The sequence below is a fragment of the Gasterosteus aculeatus genome, chromosome 12 (genome assembly GCF_964276395.1).
Source record: "Gasterosteus aculeatus chromosome 12, fGasAcu3.hap1.1, whole genome shotgun sequence".
Taxonomy (NCBI): domain Eukaryota; kingdom Metazoa; phylum Chordata; class Actinopteri; order Perciformes; family Gasterosteidae; genus Gasterosteus; species Gasterosteus aculeatus.
The window spans coordinates 9,940,467-9,953,635 of NC_135700.1; the positions used below are offsets into that span (position 1 = coordinate 9,940,467).

General features: G+C 44.5%; 1 protein-coding gene across 4 annotated transcripts in view; it reads left to right on the forward strand.

Annotated features, from left to right (window-relative positions):
* acsf3 (acyl-CoA synthetase family member 3) overlaps nucleotides 1-6,294 on the forward strand; it is a 30,001-nt gene extending 23,707 nt beyond the window's left edge. For 3 of the 4 annotated variants that reach the window (XM_078085122.1, XM_040165664.2, XM_040165674.2), the window contains exon 10: nucleotides 1,663-3,208. In XM_078085122.1, coding sequence (XP_077941248.1) covers nucleotides 1,663-1,777 — 115 coding nt within the window. In that variant the 3' untranslated portion in view covers nucleotides 1,778-3,208. Of the gene's footprint in view, nucleotides 1-1,662; nucleotides 3,209-5,281 lie in introns of those variants that run through there. The other variant, XM_040165655.2, reaches the window with a different exon arrangement.
* Nucleotides 6,295-13,169: the final 6,875 nt, after the last annotated feature.

Sequence of the window (13,169 nt, forward strand, 5' to 3'; positions counted from 1 at the left end):
CTTTGTAAAAGATAATTTATCATAGTATTACAGTATTTGCTGCAGCAGGTGTCCTCCAAACTGTAACAGTGGAAGCTGTGACCTGAATAACTTACCAAGCCACCAACGTGAAATCACAAACGCAAAAAGAGTAGCATGCCCGACTATCACAAAGGAGCGCTGACTTGCTGGTCCTGTCTCGGTTAAATCTTATTATGCCAATTCGAGGAGACAATTTCCGCAGCTCGTTGTCAGTCTCGTGGTAAACAAATGGAGGCTTGTGATACAGAGATCCTGCAGTTCAGCACACACATCCCCAGCAGCCGGCCAGTATGCCGCCTGCAGATCAATATGAAGGGGAAACGGGGGCCGGAGAGGTGAAGCAAAGACAGATAATGGAAAAGCGGAAGACGCAGAGGACGTGGTTGTTACAAAAGGCTTTGCCTTACGTGCAAACTGATTTTCATTTCTGCCCTTTCTAAATGTCAGTAGAGTTTATTTTGTCCAACAGTCACAGTCGGCGGGGACATGCACCGCTTCGCTTTAGAGTAACTGAAGGCACAAGCGCTCGTCTTTTTCCTTTACTCGCCAACTATATCATTGTGTGTGTGTGTGCGGGTTTGTGTGTGTGCGTGTCGGTCACGGCTGTGGGCCCCATATGGTGCGGGTCGTTCTAGATCCGACTGCTGCGGCCGGCTGGTCCAGCATGGTGGCTTACTCCTACTGCTTGTGACCCAGGTTAACACACACACACAGGCGCACACACAGACACACTCACACAGTCTTACACACACAGTGTTTTGCAGCCAGGGGGTCTGCCAGCAGACAGGCAGTGCCAGCACACAGGGAGCAGGGGGGGAGAGAGAGGGAGATAAAATGAGACATAAACAAGTAGATGGATGCTCACTCTTCAGTGCCCTGGCTTCAACTGTCAGTCTGAATCTCTATCACACCCTCTGCGCCCCACACCGCTTTGGACACACACACACACACGAACAAATACTCACAAAAGCACGTCGGCCGGGAGAAAGGGCGACACAAGCGAGCCCTTATTACAGAGACGTGTGTGTATGCAAGTATACTCGCTCACACTTTGCTCGCTGAGTCCTCTGCTGAAAGGAGTGTTTGATGGGAGCAGTGTGAGTCATTATGATCACTTTCACCACAAGCATGCATGCAGGAAGACACACACACAGACACACACACATGCGCGCACACAGTCAGGCACAAACAAACAAAAAAACAAACTAGGTTAGAAGATAATAGAAAAGCTCCAGGCTTCAAGACTTGACGTAACAACCCTGCAGTCGGAAGCGGAAAAATAAAACACTTTTAATTATCGCAGTCTTCTGTTTTTCTTTTTCTTTTCTTTTTTTTTTTATTATTTCATCTCGCAGTGATTATGTTGTTTTGTACGAGAAGGGAATCATCTGTGTCTGGAAGGCGAATTGGGGATATTAAGGAGGAGAGCTGCAGAGTGTATGAAGGACATTTCTTATCTGCAGCACTCTGCCACAGGGCTAGTCTTTGTTTTGCAATTGTTTTCTGTTTTTCTTTTGTTGTTGCATTTGTGTGCGCGTGCATATTCCCGTCCCTGTGTGCACATTGATCAGTGTTGTCTGTGTTTATCGTTCTTTCTGCAGTAAACAGTCTTCAGCGTATTAACAGCCGTATTTATTGCAGGGAGCACATGGCACCCTACACCATCCCCACAGGCCTGGTGCTGGTGGAGGAGATGCCGAGGAATCACATGGGCAAGGTCAACAAGAAGGACCTCCTGCGCCACTTCTTCCCATGACCGGCAACTTCCCAGCGCGATCAAATACAGCGGAAACACAAAGTAATGGAACAGAACCACCTCATGGAAAACAACTTATCCTCTGAGTTAATTTAATCACAACTATGAATAATTCTATTGCGTTAAATGCCACTTATGTTGAGCATTGTTTATCGGTTATTGCACAATTGAGTTCTGGAAGTCATCCCTTTTGATATGTGATTTATTGAGACAATATGAACCAGAACTCCGCTAAGAGGACACAAAATGTGATCCCAACTAATCCAAATCATCTAAAATTGCATCAAAAATACATGGTGGTGGCTAAAATTTAAAACCAATATGTGACAGACTTATGATATCGTCATAGGACATTGTTGTCATAAGACTTTGTACTCTTTAATTGTTATGCAACCTCAATTGACCCACTTTTGTAGGGTTTGTAATTGTACAGTTCCATCGCACAGTGCTGTATGAATCAAAGTATGTTGAGCACTTAGCACGATCACGCTACAGACATGACAAAATAAATCATGGAAACGGTTGTTATGCAGATCTTATGGGCACTACAAAGGAAATTCAGATGGTAGTGAGACGGTTCGTGGAAAGCAAAAATATAAGCGAGATCTTTCGGAAAAAAAACCTTTGTTGTTTGACTTTTACACTAACTGCCTTAACCAGGTAAGAATTTAATACCAATATGACAAACATCTAAGATGCTAATAATTAGTATGATGCATTTGGCCTACGCTGGCCGTCTACAAGGCATCATGCTTACACATTGAAAGAAATATAGTAGAAATAAGCAGCCCTCGGCGGGACTCCGACGTCCTTCTGCTGCTTCTTATTTCAATATTCCACACGCAGAACGTTTATCAGCATTTTGGATTTCAAACATTCACAAGGGAATTTAAAATGCTCTTTAGTGTAAGGGACATTATAAGTGTAGTGTAAAACACTTGATATACCTCACCACATAATGTGGCCCACACCTCAATGACTCCTCTTGACATATAGATTAGGCTAATGGATTGTGTCAGATTATACTTATTTTATCTCTTTTTTCAATTGGAGCAATATGTCCTTTCTATCAACTAGATGTTCAACTGTTCTGATAAAAGGTATTAAAACACAGTGGTACCTATTGGTGAGGAACTTATTGGTACATTCGGATGTTACTGGTGGAAATGGTTTGAAGCGAGAATACTAATGAACACATTTTGTGACAGCGCCGTGTGACCAGAATCAGGAAGCACGCTCAATTGCACTAAAATAATAACACAGCGTGGGGGGAGAGAATATGGGACAAAATGAACTCTGAAATGTGATCAGTGAGAAAACACTGATGATCTGAGTATTATACACACACACACACACGCACACACGCTGTGGAACTTAAAATGACAGATGAAGTTTTGCTGAAAAGGAGACTAATTAAAAAAACAACAACTAGTGTTTGAGTTATTTTTGTTTGTTACTTTTTCAAGAACCACAGTGGAGTCGCACTTGCCGTGCTTGTTTGTGTGTGTGCGCGTGTGTGTGTGTGTGTGTGTGCGTGTGCGGGCGTGTGGTTACACAGGTGTGATGAGAGCCTGAAGGTGGATTTCTCCAGCAAGGCACAACATCACAGCTGGATGCCCTGCACTCCATCCGACTTACCCTCTCGCTCCGCTGGCTCTTCTCACCTCTCATCCTTTCTCATCACCATTTCTCACCAACACTTCACCTCTTCCGTCTTCATCACAAGCCAAAGCAGATTGCAGCAGCACCACGACCAACTTGACTGTGAAGTCTTCTTTCTGAATGAGCCCTGGCACGCCGCCAGAATGGGCAGAGCGCGTGTGAGGAGATAAGAAAAGCCGCTGAGGAGCAAACGCACGTGAGCGGAACCCGTGAGAGAAATTGAAGCCTTAAGCAAAGCGGGCTCACGAAAGTTGACAGAAGAGAGATGAATGACAGGAGTGAAGATGTTGAATAAAGTCGGTGTAGGATTGTAAGCGAGGTGACATGCAAAGGATTTGCAGATGAAGCCTAAAATACGGTCGCGATAAACAGTCGCGATGACCAGCCGGAGATGGAAAGAAACACACGTGCAACCCCCAGCCGATACGACCTCCTGTTCACGCACACACACACACACACCGACGCACACGCGTCCGCCCACAGTCACCAGAGACCTGATTAAGAGAGCAGAGCTATCGATCTGTGGGCTGGCAGGCTAGGATGGATGAGCACGCAGGGCTGCAGGAGCACCAGAGGACGGCATCAGTGCCCCCCGAACTCCCCCCGCCGCCCCACCCAACCACCCACGCAAGACCTGGGAGCGGGCCGGGGGCCGCGGGCGGGAGGCTGCAGCGAGCAGCACAGGGTCAAAATCAACAACTGGAGAGCGACTAGAGCCGTTGTGCAGTAATAGGTATACACTCTACTGTAAGTGTGTGTGTTTGGGGTGGGGGGGGGGGGGGCGGCACTGAGGACGGGTACCAGTGTCTCCCTGGTGCACAAAGGGAGGAGGGGGAGGGAAGCTGGTGGATATTCCCTGGACTCGAGCTTGATGGAGTACTGGTGCCCTTGAACTACATGCGCCTCCCTCTCTGAAACAAACACACACACACACTCAAACAGTCCCGTCCTGTGTTTGCTGGAGCGTGGTGAGGGAGGTTGTCTGCAGATGGCTGCTTATTGGGCCCAAGGGTCCTGAAGGCCGGGTTATGGGGGACACCGGTGAGGTTGTTTATGTCTTTGAGACACTTAGAGGGATCGGGCACATATAGAAGGTTTGACAGTAGTAGGCGATGTAGTAAAGAGATGAAGGGAGAGTTTACGTTGACGTGCTGGTTGTTTTTTTTTACTTTATCACAGGTTTCACTTTGGTTGTAAGTCTTCCAGCAAGATAATATTTGACTTTTCTAGATGGGCGTAGCTGCGTTTTCCAACGGTGATCAGATTAGGTTGTAACAGGAGCCAGCTGGCATCACAAGCTAACAACAGATTGAAACAGTATTGGATTTCAAAGTGAGATTCTTTTTTTTATTACATCCAGCGCACTGATTGAATGGCAGCTCATTCAATCATCGATTAATTTTCACTACCCGCCTCTCGGCGTCGTATCCCAGCATACACCTGGTGGACGACAGACACATAGAAAAACTCTGCAACTTTGTGAGAGTGCTGACAGAGACCTGTGTACAGTCAAGTTATTATCAGAGCGAAGGACGAAGGGACAGGTCTGAACTGTCTGCATACTTTCTAAACTAATGGCCGCTGAACTTGGGCTTCAGAAAGAGAGCAATTAAAGAGCAAGTGAACAGCGGCTGAGCCGCTGTGATGTGATTCACTACACGTCACAGTTGTGTTTGGTTTACAGGTGCAACGGGCCCCTCTTGACCACACGTTAATGTCACGTTAAGGACATACATGTCCATGGGTTGGAAGAATGATATTGCTCTTCTCATGTAACATTGAGGAGGAAAACAAATATTCATACTTTCCTTAAACTGTGATTCTTTTTTTGTTTTTCCACAGACAGCTCTTGCACAGCCCTGAGAAAAACACCAGCTGGCTGACGAAGAGTTACTCTATGGTCACATTTAAACGCCACAAAGCGGCCAACGCAGAGAGGTCAACACTGTAGTGATATGCTGCTTGCACTCGGAGGATTTGCATTTGGACCCGTGCATTCAGCACGTCGCTTTGAAGCTCATCTTCTGTCACTCTGACTCCGCAGAGGGCTCGGTCTGCCCGTCAGTCTGCCGCGAACATGAAAGCCATCCATCATCTAGGAGTCTGGAGGAGAAAGAAGTTCCTCCCTCTTCTCTTTGAACACCGACTGCATAATAAACAGGTCAGGCTGAAGTAATGAGCCACAGAAACACAGTTTGTCTCTGAATTTGTGGCAGTACACGCTGCCGCTTTGTTGTACATTGCAGCCACAAACGGAAAAATCAGGCTTCAATTATACAGTCAAACATTTCCATGTGCACTCTTTTGACAATCACAAAGGGCTGCGGGCTCGCAGCTACTTGATCAACATGACAGGCTTCATGGATGTAAGTGGGTGGAGAGGGGAGTGATGGGAGGATGACAGGCACGGCTCTTCAGCCCCAGGGACACCCTGAGTATACAGCGCACACACACACACACACACACACACACACACACACACACACACACACACACATACAAACACACATCAGTGCATCCAGAACCCCACCAGGTCTGTGTGGGTGCGTAACCGATGCTTGTAGTGGCAGGTTGTTGTTTACATGGAGCTCATGTTTATTCTAAAGCTACTTACACCTCACTGGCTCAGCCCCGGGCTCCGTTCCTGTGAACCTCCCGCTGACTGGCTTTCGGTTTTCTCGTTGCCTTTTTCTCTGTTGACCTTCCCCCCCCCCCCCCCCCCCCCCTCTCTCCCTCTCTCTCTCTCTCTCTCTCTCTCTAGCCTTCCTTTTCTGTCCCTCTTGTCCCCCTTGTTTTTTTCTCATTTTCTGTGATGTTCCAAGAAAACATGTTTTTTAAATAAATGCAAAGAAAAATCCAGCTGTCCTGCATATTTACTCTGCGGCAGCACTTACTGGTACAAAGTAGATATGTTCCGTTTTACTCAGTTCAATTACGGATTCAATACAACTTCAAGGTACTATTTAGAGTACAAAGTACAACATACACACAGCAGTAATAATGATCCTAACTATATGATTCGTCTGCTTACGTGATGGCAGAACTAGATATTGATATGCTTACAGTGCTATTCTTACTTCAGGTTAAAGGGGTGATAGTTATGAAAAACTATATACTACTATACACAAACTGTTAAATAAGATAGCTCAGTCCGTTTTCACTCGCGGCTTGGGAATAAGGTTTCTGTAAAGGTATCATATTTTTCTCTCGTGCCAATTAAAGCAGACGGGGTTTTTCCAGCAGAGGTTTCTCAAAGAGACAAATGGGTTTGGGTTAATACATGTATATATCACACAGTAAGACAGTTTATATGACATTACTGCATGTTTTAAGTACAAACCCAAAATCAAAATATGACTTAACATTAAATATGATTTTTATTACACTTTGTGTCTTTGCAAACGATCGCAGCTAAAAAAGAAACTTTTTGCGTAGAAAAAAACTGAAAAATACAGAATCAATAGTGAATTATCATGTTCTAGCTCTCATAACTCGGCCCCCTCAACAATGGAGAGAGACAAGGTCATGAGAGAATAAATAGCAGGCGGACTAGCTAATGATCTATCATCCTGGACAAGCGGCTGCACCCGAGAGCGAGCCGGCTGACAAGATCATTAATAAAAGCTGCTGGGAGAGTGATCGATTGGCTTGATGGATGATCAGAGCCACAAATACTATAAAACACCTGGATGTCAAGCCTCGTCTCTTTAAAGGGAATGAGGGGCCTTAAAAAAAAGAAAAAAAAAGGATCCAGGGCTCAGCGGGGATCAAACCCTGACGCTCAGCCACAGTGCTCTCTGGAAAACCAATTCAAAGGCGCATGTGGACTTTTGTGCGTTGCTGCGCTGAGCAGCTCTGATGCAGTCAGTGTGTGTTGTGGTCCACAGAAGCTCAGTGTGGGAGCATCAGTGTGATTTGAGTTAGATCAGGGAGTCAGCAGGTGTCGTGCTCCACAGCCTGCTGCAGCAGCGCTCCGCCGTGGTGTAATGGGAGGTATTTATTATTGACTTGCTCCCCTCACACCATTACCGAGCTCCGTGGTGGTAATCTGCCGTGTCTCCACTACGCATCTCCACTCCTTCCTTCGTCGCTCCTCTTTCTCCCTGCTCCATCCGTGGTGTCTTTTGTCATCTACACACACACACACACACACACACACACACCTTACTCAGCAGTTCATCTTGATTCCTAATCTTTTCATCGAGAGAGAGAGAGAATGAGTTCAGAAGGAGTGTAGTCTCCTCGCACGGCTGCGCGTATCGATATCTGTACATTGATCTGGCCGCGCCTCTCCTCCTCCATTCGTCCAGATATAGATTGGTTCTCCCCGTCAGGTATCTGTGCCTCGAATCTGACTGATGGGCGGAGAGCGCACGGGAGGCTGTATTGAACCACGGTGTCCCACATGCCAGGAGAGAGTGTTACACCGCTGAGCAAAAAGGCAGCGGAAGGGGAGAGGAGGGCCGGACAGACGCTGGGAGGAGATCACATTCACAATCCATTCAGTGGCAAAGATAAAGGTGTTTGTGTAGCGTTTCAAATAGCTTTTTACTGACCCCATCATCGCTTTCAGGTACATCAATTAATTGTATGCGCTGTATTATAGAGAAAAAACTCATTTGTTCGTGTGGCTTGTTTTGTCAGACCAAATAAGTTCTATTTCTAACAAGCTGTAAATCCTTATGCTTGATAAGTTGAGACAAACTTTTGTTTGATTAATGATTTTAGTGATTCATTATTTATCACAATATAAGTCAATTCGTTTTCTTTTGATCAAGTAAGGATTTGTTGTTTCAGCACCAGAGGTGTGTAAACACGATTTAGAATAAATGCATGAAGGTTTTTCCAAACATATACTCAGTTCTTCATAGACTCAACACAGATTGAGCTCAAAATGAAACAACCAATGCTTTAAACTTTTGGAACATAGTTTTCATTTTAACAAAATCCTCAAAACGCTTGTTGTTTTTGCCAATAATTAACTTTTTATTTTCAACGTTTTTTACCTTCCAGATTTAGTTATTTTTTTAAATGTTGTTTCAACATGTTCTGTGTATATTTTTATAATGCAATATGTTAGATAACCTGCTCACTGTATCAGTGACTTAACAAACTGCATTTCAGCAAATCACTCCCATAGACGCTTAAAAAACATCAAACAAACAATATGAAATGCATAGTTTTAAAATGAGTTAGTTTGTGGAATAGAAACCTTTGATTAAGGAACTAAATTGTTATCACATAATAATAATGTGTTCTGTTAATGTATGAAAGCAAGAACTTAATGAATGAATAATGAATAAGCTCTATACATTGGATAGAAAAAGCTTGTGATCTGATTTATCTGGTGTCGTTGTTTGGGTTAAGGAGACGTGTTACATGTGAATGCCTTTTATCCGTATGTGTCCGCGGCGTCCCCATCAGTGCCTGACCATAAATCAGAGGCCCTCCGGTCGTGGGAAAGCCCAGCTCGTGACTCCACGTGTAATTACAAAGCTGACATTTAAACAGCAGCAGCCATATTTCACTCCTGCGAGCACCGAGCGCTGAGTGGTCTACGGCTGGAGTAAAAGTTTTCAACTACAAAAAAAAAAAGAGACAGGAAAAAAAAATCGATGAGAGAGAATGCATTCTAATGCCTTGTTAATGGACCCGCATATTAATTATTCAACGGTGGCCATTTTGTGTGCTCATTAAAGTGGCAGCTGGGAGGAGAAATGTCCTGCATCACTCGGCCCGGCTCGGCTCCAGCAGCGTTATTACCACCTTCCCAGTGTGTGCTGCTCATCCTCTCATAACATTGATCTGGATCTGTTGGTCGGACACGCGTCCATATTGTTTCCGTGTCACTCTGCCTGGTGCGCCGTTCCTATGAGAGATGTTATCTCAAGCAGATTTTTGTTTAAAGGTCTAACGCGGAATGAAATGTCATCTGCAACGTAATCGAAATAGTTCATCCGAGTCGTGTCGTGTCAATCATTTTGGGAAATGTTGGAAATCATTAGGCAGGCTCCAGTGAACGATAAGGACGGAGGCGAAGGGTATACAAAAACATGAGAAAATATAAAAACCTGATAACACTCAAACCGGCCTCCTAAATGCCACAAGCTCATTCTCCAAAAATGTTGATGATGATAACAATGAATAAAGTAGATGAATCTATGTATTTACCCTGAAACACTGTTAAGTAAAGCATAGAGCGATTTTTGTGTTCGTTTCAAATAGCGATTTCAAGTTAGTCTTTAATTATTATTACACTGAACGACATGATCTGTAATATGCAGAAAACCACAGTATGGTGACGAAAGTGTTTGAAAGAAGATTAATTCTCTCCACGCTTGATTCACCACTTTTGAGCGAAACTTTAGCAAAAGTGCAAGTAAGAGTTTTGCGTGACGATTCGCAGGGATCGTGTATTATTATGGGATTGAAACAGCCAGTAATCCAGGAGGGACCAGTAGGGTTGAGGATGAGATGGAAGGCTGCCATCAGGAGGGCCGGCCGGTAGTTAGGAGACGTGTGTGAGACAGGAGCAAATTAAGATTCCTCCTTGGCCTCCTTTCAACCTGCGTCTGCTGGCTGCTCAGAGGAGCTGCTGCGTGACGGGATTCCTAATGACACTGCAGCACAGCCATTGCCACAAATTGCTTTGACTTGATTTATTTCTCCTTTTACCCCCCTCCTCTCACCACCTCCACCACCCAGTCACCCACCCAAAATCACCATTCAACCATTCAGTCTCTGTCTGTGTGTGTGTGTGTCCTCAGAGACACACACACTGTGTGCATATGGGGTACCATATCCTCTCCCGCGCCACGCCAGTGGCACGGAACATCTGTCTCTAGGTCCCGCTGCCACACAGTGTTATTGTCAGGGTAGGTCGCTCACTCGACTGGCCGGCCTGGAAAAGGCCTGTGGGCAAAGCAGGGCAGGAATGGCTCGCATATGAGGGCGTCCAGGCGTAAACTTGTCCCCGGGTCCGTCCTGCTCAGGCCTGCCTCATGCCATTTGTATCTGGGTCTGTGTCTGTGCGGAGATTTTGTAAGCACGGGCCGGGATTTTATAGGTCAGGGGCCACTAAGGCATCAAAAAACAACCAAAGGCTGCTTTAGTGTTCCCTCTCCGTCCGTCTTTTGCAGAATGTCTCTCGGGCTTGTGTCTTTCCGTTTGACTTTGTGATATTTTTGTTTGCCGTGCACAAACCTTGCGTGCGTGCTTCCCGTTCTTGCAGAAGTGCACACGTAGCAGCGGTGCATCCCTGTGCTCTGTCACTGTTTGGCCAGTTTTAATCTCCTTACATTTAGACTGTTTAAATAGTCTCAGTTCAGTTAAGTTCCTATTTACCTAACCAAAGTGGAATGCTATCAGAGGCAGCAGACAGTAGTGCGCCAGTCACACTGCAGATATCTCCTTCATGCAGCGACAGCCCAGATAAGAGGGAATGGGGGGAAAGTACTGTTTAATCAAATAGTTGAGGGAATCGGGAATGAGGGCAAGGAGCGTGGGGTGTCCCTGCTGATCATGAATCCAAGTGTGTGTTAAGTTCTACTTAAAGCAACAGCAAGTAGGTTTTTCCTAAAAGACAATTCATATTATTATCGTAGAACTGTAAATCTGTATTATAACGAATAATCTCGCCGTATCTTCAGGTGACCAACTAAGTGAGGAAAATATCATGGAAAAGAAGTAAAAAAAAATTGCATCACAAAATGAAAGCAAAAGATATTTAATAGGTGGAAAATGAAATAAAAAAATATTTGGCCGAGAAATGTGATGGAAAAACAAATATTTTGTTAAAAGCATTTCCATTTTTCTCAGCCACATAGACCCCAAACAGCAATTTGACCAAGGGTCAGGTCTGATATTTCACTCATATTTCAAAGTACCTTTTCCCTCTGAACATGTCACGTAAGGTATTTGATAGCTTTTTCAGTTCAATTAGCTACATGCATTACGGCTACACTGAATAGGTGTAAATCAGTAGGCAACAAGAACTCTCCTCTATGCATGAGTTAGTCACTCTGTTTGTGTAGTTTAACATATTTAAATTGGGTAAATCTTCATTTAGTAAACACATCACAGGTTTGAACAAAGAGCTCCCGATGACACAGTTTCATTCTACTTTGTCTGTCTTTTGTCTTCTTCTTGAATTCCTCCCGCTTTTTCTCCCCAGTCACTCCATTTTGATTTCTGTATCTGTCTCTCTCTTTCCATATCCATCCATCATTTTCCATGCCCTTTTAAGGAGGTGGGGCATTTATCATCTTTATACCTGCAGGTTTAAAGGGCCATGCATTGGCCTGATAGATGGGCTGGCCACCGATGTGCAGCCACCTCAGGAGACACAAACCAGACAGCTCTTTAGTATCTGAACAAGACACATGGCTTTTCTTTTATTGTTTTCGAACTGCAAAGATGTGTGTAGCGCTGTGTTTGGGAGGTTTGAGGGAGGTTTAAGAGGAGGAGGAGGAGGATGAAGAAAAATCAAACTAAAAACAGATGCACCTTGGCTGACCAGATAAATGTAACAACTGTGCACAAGATCCAGGCCATTATCCATCCCGTGTTTCACTATTGTGTTGACAAATCAATGGCTCTGACAGTGATGACTCTGTGTTACAGCAAACATAAAGCACTCAGACAGTCTCCCTGCCTGCTATGGAGACTACAGAAAGGGAGCACTCAGGGCAAGGGTACTCATAGCCGGGAGGGGTGTGTGCGCGTGTGTGTGTGTTGGTTTGTGTGTGTGTGTGTGTGTGTGTGGGATAGATTTATGTGCTCTCTGTTCAGGTGAAAACGTGATGCAGACACCTAAGGCTTGCTCATGAAAACTTCATGCCATTGACTACATTGTATGAATCATACATAGGATTGCAGAAGCTAAAGTTTTAATATGAATTAGAAATACCACTAAGATCCAGACATTGTCCAAGTTTGTGGAAGCCTTGAAGGCAGCACAGCACTGTAATTCTTTCACAAAAGGTAGTAGTCTGCAGAGGCTAAAATGTGAGACTTGACCTGCTGCTGCTTAAAGCTACTCAGCACTGATGTCCTGCAGACTAGATACCATAAGAAAGGGTTATAACTCAAAGGCTCAATACGGAGGAACTATAATCCATGAATGTTCCCCTGCAATATGCATGCACAGACAGATATCCTCTTTGTGTGGAAACAGGACGTGGGAAGTAATGAGTTTGCCGAGACTTGCATCGTGAGTCAGAGAAAGGACTGCAATTTTGATTGACAGGTGGTCTCAAAGCCCCCTGTGGCAAGTGCCAGGGGCAGGTCAGTGGGACGAGGGCACGATACAAACGCTTGACTGCTGTTCTTGGCATGTGGACCTCTAGTTGCTCAAGACACATGAGCCCAATTGTCTTATTATTGAAGAACAAATGACAAAGGAAACAACATGGTAGTTTCATAAATCCCTGTATCGTGTAGACAAATTGTATCCTACCACTTGAATTTTTTATAATAAAGAAACACCACCTTTTATTGAAATAAAACTAAAATGTTCAGTGAGATAAACAATCAATGCAAATTGGACGACTCGTTCATATCAAAAAAGTAAAAAGGCTTGTTTGCCTCAATTACAACGATAGTTGATGTTATCGTGCAAAGCAGATGGACTTGTTTGTGTTCCAAGATTTCTGCCTCCTTCATATAAAACATTTAGTTGAATGGAATTTGTCAGTGTTGTTTGAAAAACATTACGTTTCACGGAGCCAAA